The sequence below is a fragment of the Vombatus ursinus genome, unplaced genomic scaffold (genome assembly GCF_900497805.2).
Source record: "Vombatus ursinus unplaced genomic scaffold, bare-nosed wombat genome assembly UNPS02011334.1, whole genome shotgun sequence".
Lineage (NCBI taxonomy): Eukaryota > Metazoa > Chordata > Mammalia > Diprotodontia > Vombatidae > Vombatus > Vombatus ursinus.
Window position 1 is genome coordinate 2,684,199 of NW_020951112.1, and position 14,220 is coordinate 2,698,418.

A 14,220-nucleotide genomic window follows, 5' to 3' on the forward strand; every position below is an offset into this window, starting at 1 on the left:
ATTCTAATGACATAATTTGTTTATTGGCCAGAACATAAAGCACACATGTTAAAAATGGAACAGTTAGTGTGATTGTACCAGAAATGTTAGATTTTTAAGCTTCTCAGCTATTGGAAATATCTAAAGTTCACATTTCTACTGTGCAGGTCACGTAGCCATTCATTTACTTTCACTTTTAACTCTAAACACAATAACGTAAGCTCAGAAAAACAAAACTGCTAATGTAGGGGTTCATTGCTATTAGTTGATTAGCATTTTAGGGAAACCTTGCTGTTTTGATGTATTCTGTGTCTCTTTTCCAGAACTCCTGTAGTGGATAACCTATATTCTATTTCTTACCTGTACCTCAGTGCTTTGGGGACATTAATAACAGTATTTGTGGGAACAGTTTTCAGCCTTCTAACAGGTACCTATTCCTTAAATGTCATTTTAAGTAATATTTCTATAACAGCATTTGAAATTGCATACACAAGTTACTGACAAAGGCTTTAATCCAGGATCCTTTTTTTGTGACTTTTGTCGTATTTTCCTGTCAAGGATGAGGTTTAGAGGTTGGCAGCTTGTTGAGAGGATTGAGGAGATCTGTGGTGTTGGGGGGTGGCTGAGAGGGGGCCTTAGCATCATGATGAGCCCTTGTGGAAAACTTTGGCCCTATCTTTTTGTAAAAGATAGGAAGGGGCCTATTGTGAGAAGACTGGGGAAATCTCCGGGACCATGGGACTTGTTGAGCCATTAGTGTTTCATTAAACATGAGTGATTAAGTCAGCGTTTCTGGATGATTTGGTTGACTTGCACTGTTGTGAATGTCTGTACACATGTTTGTGCTGGACCTATAAAAGGGAGCTAACAGACTTGTAGTGGTGTTTTTTGGAAAAATCCACTGAGAGCATTTAGTGCAGACTGGAAACCTAAGAGTAGATATGTCTAATGGTAACTTATTTAGCTTGAAAAGGCTGCAACCCAGGACTAAAGTAGAGAGAGAGTTGGTACATGATTTTTTTGTTTGCAGGTGATTTTGCACTCAATGCAGCCTCTGAGGTTGAGTTGCAACAAAGTATGGAGCATTCTGTGCTGCTTATGCTAATTTTGGCCTAGGAGTTAACACCAAGAAAACACAGGTGCTCTCCCAGCCAGTACTACACCACCTGTATGTGACACCAGCAGTTACAGCAAATACTGTGCTTATGTTTGCTTACCTTGGCAGTATACTTTGCAGAGGCTGAGACACACATTGCTAGAGCTAGCTCATTGTTTGGGAGGCTCCAAAGGAAAGTGAGGGAGAGAAGAGGTATTAGACTGACTATCAGACTGAACATCTACAGAGCTGTTGTGCTGAGCTCATTGTTGTATGCCTGTGAAACATGGATAGTCTACCAGTACCATACCAGGAAATTGAATCACTTTGAATTTGAATTGTCTTAGGAAGATTCTAAAGATCACCTGGCAGGATAAGTTACCAGACACTGAGGTCCTTTTTCGAACTAAGCTGCCAAGCACTCAAACTCTACTGCAGAAAGTAACTCTGATGGGCAGGCCACATTGCTCAAATGTCAAACGTACGCTTGCCTAGAAGACTATTTTATGGAGAACTCACACAAAGAACATGCTCACATTGTGGTCAGAAGAAATGATACAGGGACACTTTTAAGGTCTCTCTGAAAAATTTTGGAGTTGATTGTGTGACATGGGAAACACTGACACAGGACTGCCCAGCATGGTGCGCCCTTATCAGAGAAAGTGCTATGCTCTGTGAGTAAAATAGAATGAGAACAGCTCAAAGGAAATGCAGGATGTGCAAATTTAGAAAATCCACCCCAAATGTTCACGTGAACTGTTTGTGCCTGAGCTATGGTAGAACATTCTAAGCTTGTATTGGTCTGATCAGCCGTAGTTGGGCACACTGTAATTTGACTCTAACATGGTGATGTCATTTTGGTCTTCTTCAAGAACAAAGGACAATAGCCACCACCACTGTCTGATGGGGGTATAGCCGCACGCCAGGGAGCCAGTTTGGCCAGCCTTGGGGCAGAGGCTAGTGTGTGCTAGTGTGTGCTCTCACTCATAAGACCTGAGAGATGGTACTCAGAAACAGTGATGGGGCCTTTCAGCCAAGTGACATCAGGATATAATGGAGTTATATTTCCCAACTGCCTGCTCAGACTAAAGGTCAGTTTTTGGGTCCAGTATTCCTGGATGTGGGGTTCTCAGAACCAACTGTGGAAAAATCTTTGGAGAGGAGAACCATGTAGCCAAATGGAAGGATTTTCTGAATTCTAGACTTAGGGCTGAGTGTTGAGAGTTCCTGAGCTTTTGTGGTGCTGGAGGCATATAGAGTTGGTTGAGCAGGAGTAGAGGGAGCATGTGGTATTCTACAACTAGAGGAGCAGTGAGGTTCTGAGCCATTGCAGGGAAGAACACTGTGCCTTTGCTGCTGCTGTGAATTATGCGGACATTGGGAAGGGGGATCGCCTTGTTTCTGGAGGGAGTGCGAAGATAGTAAGAGCACAAGATTGGAGACCCCCATTGAATTCTGGGTTGAAGAAGGTGGAGACTCATCAGAATGGCAGCAACTTGAGTCTCTAGTGGTCTCCAGTTCTTTCTCTTTCCAAGGGCAGTCCAAACACCAAGTGGCATGATGAGCCTGAAGATCTCTCTCAGACCCAGAGAGAAGCTTGAGATTCACAGGACAGCCAGAAGAATGTTAAGGATTGGTTATGGGCTATTTTGAGTCCTTTGTGTTTCCATTTTCTGTGGGGCAAAATAAAGACTGACCAGTAACTGATGGATGTTATTACCTAGAGCAGGGCTGGGGAACCTGAATCCAAACTTCACAGAACAAATCCTCTTAGTAAAAGGAGTTGTTCTGTAAAACTTGAACTCAGTCAAAAGGTTGCACTGAGGACCTAGAAGGCCACATGTGGCTTTGAGGCCGCAGATTCCTCACCCCTGACATAGAGGATTCCCATGGGAGCCATATCAGTGGCTTAGATGTGAGCTATACAGGGTGCAGTTATTTAAGGTGTCAAGTCTCAGAACGTCACTAAGACTTTTGGAATATCCTGTATTCTGAGGTTTCCAGAGGATCTTTAGGAGGGGAAGAAATTAATCAGTTTTTTTGAGAAGCCCATAGAGTCCTGGGCCTGGAGTCAGGAAGACCTGAGTTCAAATGCAGAGTCAGATACTTAATAGCTGTATGATACTGGACAAATCGCTTAACTTCTATTTGCCTCAGTTTCCTCAACTCTAAAATGAGTGTTAGTAATAGCACCTATCTCACCTATATCCTATTTTAGATTTGAGGAGAATTAGGGCCAAGAATATGGAAGAGCAGATCTGAAAACAGTTTGAAAATGGTTTCTGCCAAAATGCTTCTAGTTTACTTAGTAGTTTTGTCCAAAATAGAGAATCTTTCCTCTAGTTCTTTAGGTTCTTGGGCTTATTCAACACTGGACTGCTTAGATCACTTTTGGCTCTTTCTTGCTTATCTAATGTGTTTCTAATCTACTTTCTCTTTTTAATCAGTTCTGAACAGTTTTGATCATTAATGTTATATAATAGTTGAGTATCAAATGAGATAATATTTGTAAAGAGCTTAGCACACTGCCTGGCACATAGTAGGCCTTATGTAAATGTTTATTACCTTCCCTTCCTTCCCTGCTTTGTCTCCATAAATTAGAAATTAGAGTGCTGTATTATGGGTTACAACTATACATTTCTCAAAATTACTAAAAATGTTCGTATGTTTTTATGTTTTATAGGTGGAAAAGAGCAGCATGTAGACAGAAAATACTTGCTCAACATTAAAGAAGACATGACACTTGGTAGTTTTAAGAAAGTGTGTACTTTTTCTTTTTTTTTGTATGTTTATCATATTGACCTATGTACTTATATAGTAGAAATGGTACCTAAAAATGAAATATTTTATGTTTTGCATTAAAAATGAAAAGTTTAGCAAAATATCAAATTAAGAACAGTATTTATATTTGGAATTCAACGACATTGAAATTTACATACTGAAAGCATCACAGTTGCTTTGAAGGTAGTGACAGATTTGTGGTTTAAATTGTCTTGGAGTTATTTTATAATTTCCGTTAAGAAAAGTTCATGGCTGCCCACCAGGAAATACGATGGGCACCGATGTGAATGGGAAGCATTCTGTGTTGTCAGAGGAAGTGACCACATTGAGGAAAAGGCAGAGCTGCCGCAATGTCAGAGCATCATCTTTGCCAGTTTGACAGTGCAGTGATGAAACACAAGTCGAGTTGTTTTCATTTGTGTTCTTATTATTTATTAGTGATTGAAAGAGGCGCCATCTAGTAGTTGATAGACAACTGACCTCAGAGTTAGGCTGACTGGGTTCACGCCCTGCTGTCCTCCCCTGGACGGGTCGCTCAGTGTCCTAGGCAGCTCTTTGTAACACTCGAAGTTGTAGAGCAGCTGCAAGTGTGTGTTGGTATGGGGAATATATACATTTATTAGTATAAAAATCACTGTGACCTGTCCAATTTTATGAAAGATAATTGATGTAAACATTTTTCCTATCAGTTCTTATTTTCTAGTTGCATTGATAATATTCATGCAAAAGTTTTTTAATTTTATGTAATCAAAATTTTTTTTTGTCATTTGCAGTCACTTTTTCTTGTTTGTTTTTAAAAATTTCCATTGAGATATAGTTGTACAAGGTACTTTTTGTTTTCCTTTGTTTTTTATTATGTTATCTTACATTTTATTTATATATTATTTGAAGCTCCTTTTGTTGTGCGGTCATGGGATCATTGAGAACTGGAAGGACTCTCAGAGGCCATCTTGATCCAACCCACCTCTTCCCTCCTTCCTATTTTAGATTTGAGGAGAATTAGGGCCAAGAATATGGAAGGAGCAGGTCTGAAAACAGTTTGAAAACGGTTTCTGCCAAAATGCTTCTAGTTCACTTAGTAGTTTTGTCCAAAATAGAGAATCTTTCCTCTAGTTCTAGGTTCTTGGGCTTGTTCAGCACTCGACTGCTTAGATCACTTTTGGCTCTTTCTTGCTTATCTAATGTGTTTCTAATCTACTTTCTCTTTCTAATCAGTTCTGAACAGTTTTGATCATTAATGTTATGTAATAGTTGAAATCTGCTGAAGCTACGTCCCCTTTATTCCTGTTTATTTTCCTTGAGAAGTTAGACCTTTATTTTCTTTTAAGACAATTGTGCTGTTATACATCATTCTAAAAAGACCTGTTTTTTGCAGTAAATTTGTAAATTAATTTAGGTAACACTATCATTCTTATAATACTGACTTGGCTCAACCATAAACAATGACTCTCTTTCCAGTTATTTAATCTTATTTTATTTCTATGAAATGTTTTATAGTTTTATTTATATGAGTCCTGAGTGTATCTTTTGGAAGCTAAGATTTTGTATATATTTTGTGGTTATTTTAAATGGAATTTTTGTCATTTTCCCCCATTGTTCTTGTTAGTATGTTTCATAAAAGAGGGAGCATGGTAAAATGGATATAAAACCAGCTTAAAGTCAGGAGGACCTGAGTTCAAGTCATGCATCTGACACATACTGACTGTAACACTGAGAGAGTCAGTTAATTTCTCAGTGCTCTAGGCCAGAGGGGTCAAACACACTGCACAGGCTGATTGTGCCCCACAACACTCCCAGGGGTGGCCTGAACCAAATTAAAATGCAATCGGGAAATATTTAACAAAATGGATAAAAATACAACAGAACATAGGTAATATTACATTTCATACTGTGTGGGATGTGAAGACCCTTGCCAATAAATTCTGGAGACTCGGATGTAGCAAAGAGAAAGATTTCTTTATTAGCTTTCTCGAGAAAGGGCACCCTTCATCTGCCTAAAATGGCTCTGGTGGAAGAGTGCAAGGGTGTGCTCAGCAAAGAAAGATTATATAGATCCCTACCACAACTCCTCCTCCCTAACCCCCTTCCTCTCAGCTCATTGGTGCAAGCCTTGAGGGCACAATCTATTCATGGCAATCTACCCCAACAACAGAGAACAAAGACAGTTTCATAAACTTGCCTGGAGACAAGGAAAGGCGGGAAGTTTTTGCAAGAGTAAGCAGTTTGGGAAGGGGGAGGGGGTCTGGTAAAGTACAAGATGTGCTGAAAAGCATGTTTCTTTACAAGGTCAACTGGCTGCAAATGTTTCAATGGAGTAAGAAACGATTAACTCTTTGAGGAGGCTTCACTCCCGAGAGATCCTCAGAGATCATCTCTCACGATACTATGTCAGTTATGTGGCCTTCAGAGATCCTTATGTATGGTTTAGTGACCCTTGTTTGAGTTGGACAGCACTGCTCTAGTCATCTCTCTAAAGACGATGCGTTACATAGAAAGTACTGACCTACATTGGTGAGAGGAGGTTTGCTAAGTCAGTGGAATCACAGGTCTAGGCCTCATCCCGATGGTACAGAAAGGTGGATGGTTTCTGTGGGCTTACTTTGTATCCTATTAGTATACCAGAGTTGTTAATTATCACAATTTGGGCAACATAACATTTTTTAAACTTCAGTTTGGGCAAAATAATCTTTAATAATTTGCTTTATTCCTTATTTAATTAAGTTCTCATTTTTCATTTTTGATATGATTTTGTTTTCTCTTTAAAAATCAGGTTAGCTAACTATTTTAATAATTTTTTAAAAGCTTCTAATTTTATTTATCAATTTAATGATCTTTCTGCTTGTAATTTTATTAATCATTAATTTCAGAATATCTATTTAACTTCAGAATTTCTATTCTAATTCAGAATTAGTTGGGAGGTTTTGACTTATTTGTTTTTTTAAATTCATGCTCATTTCATTGATTTGTTCTTCTTGTTTAAAGGTATAGAGATTAAAAACTCATTGTTTAAATGTTTAGAGGTTAAAAAAAATTTACCTCAGAATTGCTGTAGTACTTTAGCTTTAGCTACATTCTATAAATTTTAGTATACACACCCACCCACATATAACATATTGCATGTTCTTTGATGCATCAGTTCTTTAAAATTGTCATTTAGCCACCAATTCCCTTTAAATTCTTTAAGGGCCTTTTATTTGAGAGATATAACAAAAATGTTTTTTTCCGTAAAATTGAAACAACCACTAGAAAAGTAAAATGGGAGAAAGCTGTTCTTACCTTGTTTTGCAGTTGAGAGATATAATGAAAATGTTTGTATCCATAAATTTGGAGCAAATAGCTCGAAAAGTAAGCAAAACAGGATACAGAAGGTCTTACCTTGTTTTGCTGTTAGACGTTAGTTAAGTAGGACAAAGGTTAAACTTTGCTTAGAATGTGCATACTTAATAGGCTTATGAATATTAACTTCACCCCAGGAGGGGCTAAGATGCCATTTTCTGAACATGGGATGTATGAAGAAGGAAAAAGGACATATCAAGGGGTAGCTGTGTAATAGGCATACCGGAAAGATGTACATTCTGGAATACTCAGCCAATGAGGAAACAGAGGAGGGACTTTGTGACCAGGATTAGAGATAAATAGTGAACAACTGCTTTGGTACAATGTGTTCTATTCAGTAGAACATCCACTGTTGTAACTGTGTAATAAACAGAGCTTTTAACTTCATCCCTCCTGACTCCAAATGAGTTATTTCTCACATGTTGGATATTATTTTTTATTGCATCATGATCAGTAAATGATGCATTTAGGATTTCCGCTTTTCTCCTTTTTTGGGGGGAGGTCTTTATGCTGCAATCCATGGCCAATTTTTGAAAAGGTTCTTTGTGTGTGCACATGTACACACTTTTTAGTTGTACAAAGTATAACTTTCCTTTGTGTTGCAGCTTGTTTCTTACTCCACTCCTGATCCCAAGTTTCTACCATTTCTTCCTTTTCTTTCATTTATCTCCTTCCCTCCAACATTTAAGATGTTCTTTTAATGCAATAATTACAAATTTTATGTTGTTTGATTATAATTTAATGTCATTTTATTATGATAGGACTCCAATGTGAAGTAACTTGGGCTAAGTGGTCCTAATGCCCACTGAAATAGATAGGAAAAACCATTTTGGAATCTCCCTTTTTGAGTCTGTTTCTTTAATCTGTCTCTATATTTTAACCTGTACTAGATGGTTTTGATGACTGCTGCATCATAATATAGTTTGAGGTCTGAAAATGCCACTCCCCTTTGTCTTTACTTCTTTTCATCATTCCCCTTGTTTATCCAAATGAATTTTATTATTTGATCACGCTCTGTAAAATATCTTCTTGGTAATTTGATTGGTATAGCATTAATTTTGATAGTATTGCCATTTATATTATAATGGCATGGCCTAACCATGAACACTGAATATTCCTCCAGCTATTTAGGTTATCCTTTAATTCTTTAAGGAATCCTTGATAATTGAATCTGCACAAGTTTTGTTTTTTTTTTTTTTGTTTTTTTTGTGCTTTGGAAGGTTGATCCCCAGGTATTTTGTGCATTTTGTTGTTATTTGAAATACAGTTTCCCTTTTCTGTTAATGCTTCATGTGTTTTGTTATTATTATGTAGAAACACTGTTGATTTTTGAGGGTTTATTTTGTAGCCTTCAACTTTGCTGAAGCTATCATCTCACTACCCTTGCTGATTCCCCTGGGTTTTCCATGTAAACCATCTTATTATTAGCAAACAGGGATAGTTTAACTCATCTTATCTTTATTCCTTTCTCTTTTCTTACTACTATTAGTAGTATTTCCAGAACTGTATCAAATAATATTAGGGAGAGTGAGCATCCTTGCTTCACTCCTGTGAAAGAGAGCAGAAAAAGTTCCAGTTTTGGGTTTCAGATATGTGCTTTTTATCATTTATATTTTAAAAAAGGTCCTTCTGTGTCTGTACTTTGTAGGATTTTTAGCATAGAAGGGTGTTGTACTTTGTCAAAGGCTTTTTTTTATCTTTTGAGCTTATTATGTGGTTTTGGATGTTTTGTTTTTTAATAAGATTAATTATGTTCATTATTTTCCTAATGTTGAACCATCCTTGCCTCTCTGGTATGAATTACATTTGGTCACAATGAATAATTTCTTGGATAAATCACTGTAATCTATTTGGATTTTATTTAAAAATTTTGAGTTCATATTCGTTAATGATATTAGCCTATGATTTTCATTCTGTGGTTTAGATATCAGGACTATATTTGTCTCATAAAGGGATTTTGGTAGGTTTCTCAGTTTTTGAGAATCATTTATGGGTACTAACTAATACAAATTTAATAGAATCCTCATATGAATCCATCAGGTCTAGGGGTTTTCTCCTTTCGTAGTATAGCTAGATCTTATTTCCTTATCTGAGATTGGGTTATATAAGATTTTTATTTGGTCTTCTGTTTGGATATTTTATATTTTTGAAAGTATTCCTCTGTTTTGTGTTCTCATTTTGTTAGCATGTAGCTGTGCATAGTATCTTCTGATTATTCCTTTTATTTCTTATGGTTTTGCTGTGATTTTTTCTTTGCTGTTTGCTATTTTATTGATTTGATTTTCTGCTTTTTTAAAATCAAATTAACTAAGGGTTTATCAGGTTTATTAGTCTTTTTAAAAAAAACTTTTTTTTAATCATTGCTGTTTTTTTGTTCCCAGTTTATCTAGTTCCCCTCCCTAGTTTTTGATATAGCCTATTTTGTATTTATTTGTTCATTTTCTAATTTAAATAAAAAAATACATGTGTATTCAGCTCATTAATCTTCTCTTTTTCAATTTTGTTAATGTATGATTGTAAGGATATGATTATTACTGAGGACTACTTTAGCTACATCCAGAGATTTGGCATGTTGTTTCATCATTATCATTTTCTTTTACATAGTTATTGTTTGTCATTTTTCTTTGACCCACCCATTAAGATTTCATTGTTAAGTCTCCATTTGAGTCTGTATCTTTTGTGTGTGGTCCTTGAACCACTTTGTATTCTTAATGCATTATGATCTGTAGAGGATATATTGACTCTTTCTTCCTTTTTACCTTTGAAATATCTCTGTGCCTTAGTATATTGTCAATTTTTGCAAAAGTTCCATGCAGTGCAGAGAAATACATATAGTCTTTTGCTATCCCATTTAGAAGGTGCCATAAGTCTTCTAACTGTAGTTTCTACAGCATTTTGTTCAATTCCATATTTTCCCTTTTGCTTATCTTTCTCTTAGTCTCCTGTTATTATTGTGTTATTGTCTTTGTCTTCTTGACGCTCAGATGATGTTTCCTTTATGAATTTGGTTGCTAAGACATTTGGAGCTTATAAGTTTATTACTGATACTGGTTTGTTGTCTATGGTTCCTTTCAACGTAATGTGGTTTCCTCCCTTTTTATTGTTTGAATGTTTGTTTTTGCTTTGTCTGATAGCATAACTCCTGCTTCTTTGGATTCACTTGATGCATAGTAAATTTTTTCTGTCCCCTCAGTTTTATTTTGTGTATTCCTTTGTTTTTCAAGTGTGTTTCTTGTAAGCAACAGATTGTAGGGTTTTTTTTCCTTACTGAATTTATCACTCTTTTTCATTTTATTGGGATTGTTTTAATCCATACACATTTTGAGTTAGATTTATATTTTTCTTCATCTGTCTATAAAATTATTTTTTTCAAGTTGTGACTTTTTTCCCTGCTGTTGTTATGAACAAATATTATGTCTTTTAAATTACTTTAATCTTTTTTTTAAGGTGGCTTTGTTCTCACTGGTTCTGTTCCCTTTACCTCTGATCCCCTCTTCTCCTTTCTTATCTCTCTCTCTTTTTGTTTATTAGTTCTTTTCTCCTATTTTTATCTGGTTACACATTTCTACATTCTTTTTTCTTCTCAGTCAGGTAGATTTCCCTTCCTCTTCTCCCCTTCATCTAGTCCTGTTTTCTTTTTTTATTTCATTTTTTTGGGCCTCTTACAAAAAGAATTTCATTCACTTTCTTCATTATCCATCTTTTTTTTTTCTTTTTACTATAGATCCTCATTCTCTGATTCATGACACGTATGCTCACTTGGTCTCTCTCTTTTTTCTGTATTCTTCATACAATGAAAGCTTTCAAGGTATCCATTCTAGGCTTTCCTCTAGGTGCTTTCTGCAACTGCTTTATAGAGCTTACCTCATGGATTCCCCCTTTCTATTGTGACTGACTTTCAGAACAGTACCAATTATTTCAGGTGTCAAAGAGGACACTGCATGGGGCAGCTAGATGGAGCAGTGAATAGAGCAACTGGCCCTGGAGTCAGGAGGACCTGAGTTCAAATCTGGCCTCAGACACATAACACTTTCTAGCTGTGTGACTCTGGGCAAGTAACTTAACCCCAAATGCCTCACCAAAAAACCAAAAAACCGAAACAAAACAAAACAAATCAAAAAAAAAAAAAGAGGACACTGCCCCCTTGGTTGGGCACCTCCTTCTCTCTCTTGTTGACTTTCCTTTTCCTTTCATTTGCCTAAAAATCTCCCTGAGACCCTGCTTTCCCACTCCTCCAGGTGCCAGTTACCCTCAGGGCTCCCACCTCTCTTCCCTCCCAGGACAAGTGCACTTTAGGCACCAAATCCCTCAAGTCTAACCCAGTGTAAGGTCATTATCTCCCTTCACGCATAGGAGCATTCATCAGTGGAACCCCTCTCATCTCCAAAGTCAAGCCTCTTTCTTATCCTTCCCTTTTCAGTCTTTCTTCCCTCCTCCTCACCCATTCCCCCAAAGGCTCTTTTCATGAGACCATAGAAGTCGCCTTCTTTTCATTGCTCGCCTTTAATTTGATTCCAGTGCATCACTTCTCTGTTTCCCTGGCTCACTGCCCTCCCCCCTTTCATGTACCCTCCCATATTGTAATGTAATCTAACCAAAAAGGCATTCACTTGTAAGAAGGGTGTCACCAGGTGCTGCCCCTTAACCCTTGTCCACCGTTTTACTGTGAATTCTACCAGATTTCCACCTTCACTCCTATCTCCTTTTGTATGTTTAGAAAGAAGTCTCTTACTGATCTCTCTGTTGCTGTTACTAGTCCTTCCTGGCTGCATTTACCCACCCCTCCTTGGAATGTTTGAGAGTTCTGTTTTTCTTTCTAAAAATGTTTCAAACTCTTTACTATTATTATTATTATCATCGTTATTTTAGTTATTCCAAATATTTTAATGAGTTCTGTACAAGGCATTTAAAACACCATGTTGTGAGGATAAACTCTGTTGGAGAGAGAGAATACAGAATGCAGGTAGCCATGGAGCTGAGGAATCTTCTTGATTTGGGGCAGGATCTGAGAGTCCACTGTTTTCTGATAAGCCTTGTGCTGCTCCGTAATCTCGTATTTCTCTTTTTCCGTGTCAAAAATCTCTCCTTCTTAGTGTCTAGGTTTATGGAGCCTCTTCTTCTTGAAGTAAGCATCAGGAAGGTGATTTGGAATTTTTACACCTGAAAGGTTAACCCTGGTAGAGGTGGCAATGACAAATTTCTGATGGGCCCTTCTCAGAGGAACGTGGTTGATGGTCAGAGGTTCAGTCACCAGTAGCAAGCCACTAGCCAGCTGCTTCAGGAAAACCACTCTCTTTCCCCTGTGGCGGCCAGTGAGCACGATCAGAACTGTACCAAGGGTGATGCTAGATCGAAGTTTCCTCACATGCTGGCTGAAGGGCTTTTTGCCATGACTTAGCAGCTTTCTAGGCACATCCCCAGTAGGGTAATATCTTGGCATCTTGCGAATCTATACCAAACTGGTTCCACTATTCTTATCACCACCAACTGGCTTTGAGATAGTAGCAGGCACCTTCTCTTGCTTTTTCCTTTCAATCTGGGTTTTTGGTGCAGCATATTTCTGTTTGTAGATGGCTCTCCTGGAATATATTGCAGACCTGGAGAATCTACCGATCCCTTGGGCCAGGACTGAGTTCTGACTGCAGTGCTTTTGGGGCTTTTTCATTACCTTTTCAGCCACATCTTCCTTCTTGTTTTTCTCCTTTTTTTTTCCTTTCAGACCTTCTTTTCCTTTGGTTCCTTTGGGGGTTTTTTGTCCGCCGTCTTGAGAGAAGGGAAAGACTCTTCTTTATTGTTGAATGCCCATTTTTGTCCTGGATGGTTAGACTCAGATTTTCAGAATAGGTCATACTGGGCTGCATTCTGCACTCCATTGCTCTTTGGAATACATTATTTATTCCATCCCTCACTCCCTTTTCTTATCTAGTGGATGCAGATTAGTCTTATTTGAATGGTCTTTCCTTTGTGTTTGAAGGCCTCCTGATGGTTTAGAGAAGTCATTGTTTCTGAATTGAATTAAATTTAACCACTATATGTCTTGGAGTTTGCAGCCTTCATTTGTTTTTTTCTGGAGATGATCTGTGAATTCTTTCAATTGGAATTTCATTTTCCATGTTCAGAAGTTCTGGATGGTTCCCGTCTATTATTTCCTTCATTGTGGTGTTAAGGTTGTTTGTTCTTTTGGGAGACATCTTATTTCTATGCATCCTGTCTTTGAGTTCAGTATATTTTGCTTGCATAGTGAGCATATTTTCTATAATATTCTTGTTTTCTCCTTCTCTTCTTCTAGGTTGTCTTTCACTTTTGTGTATTTGAATTCCCAATCAATTATTCTCTCTTGTTTTTTTGGTGAGGCTTGCCATTGCACATTCAAGTTTTTCTTCCTGCTTATTATTTTTGCTGTGCAGGACATAATTTTGCTCTCATTCTCATTTCTCTTTTTTAAACATTCAGGAACACCATGTTGTGGTTCCACATATTCTTCAACTTCCGCAGGGACCTCTGTCTCATCAAGTATTAGATCACTTTCTTTTGTTTTACATTATGTATTTATAGATACATGAACTTGGTTACTAGATCTAGAGACTGTATTTCTTTCTATTGTTACTGTTTTTTCCTTTTGATTTATCTGTTTATATTTAAGGTCTTTGAGATTTCTTCTTCCTGGAACCTTTGGTACTTTCAGTCTTCATCCGCCCTCCTCACCTTATTTTCCTTGTCATTCATTTCTGACTCCCCCCCACTGATGGTGGTTTTCCTTGGGGCTTGGATTTCCTCCCTCACTCCCAGTTCATGGTTCACCATCTTAGGTCTTTGTTTCACCTGGCTTTTGGGTGGTCAGAACTAGTCTCAGCTGGGTGCTGTGCTCTTCCTTCAGGCTTGGTGGAATGCTGCACAGTTCCCCACATTCACCATATCCTGTTCTGCTGACCTGTTCCATGCCTGACACCAGTGGTTCAGAGCCTGCTTTTTCCCTAAGACAGACAGTTCACAGTTTTGTGGCATCAGTGCTTCTGGATTGCAGCACC

At 37.6% G+C, this 14,220-nt stretch overlaps 1 protein-coding gene and 1 pseudogene across 1 annotated transcript in view; one reads left to right on the plus strand and one right to left on the minus strand.

The window, feature by feature from the left end:
- LOC114038522 (sodium-coupled monocarboxylate transporter 1-like) overlaps positions 1-4,235 on the plus strand; it is an 82,511-nt gene extending 78,276 nt beyond the window's left edge. The window contains exons 13-15 of the mRNA XM_027855799.1: positions 303-406; positions 3,759-3,821; positions 4,120-4,235. Coding sequence (XP_027711600.1) covers positions 303-406; positions 3,759-3,821; positions 4,120-4,235 — 283 coding nt within the window. The remainder of the gene's footprint in view (positions 1-302; positions 407-3,758; positions 3,822-4,119) is intronic.
- A 7,863-nt stretch (positions 4,236-12,098) lies between these two features.
- Positions 12,099-13,996, minus strand: LOC114038523 (annotated as a pseudogene).
- Positions 13,997-14,220: the final 224 nt, after the last annotated feature.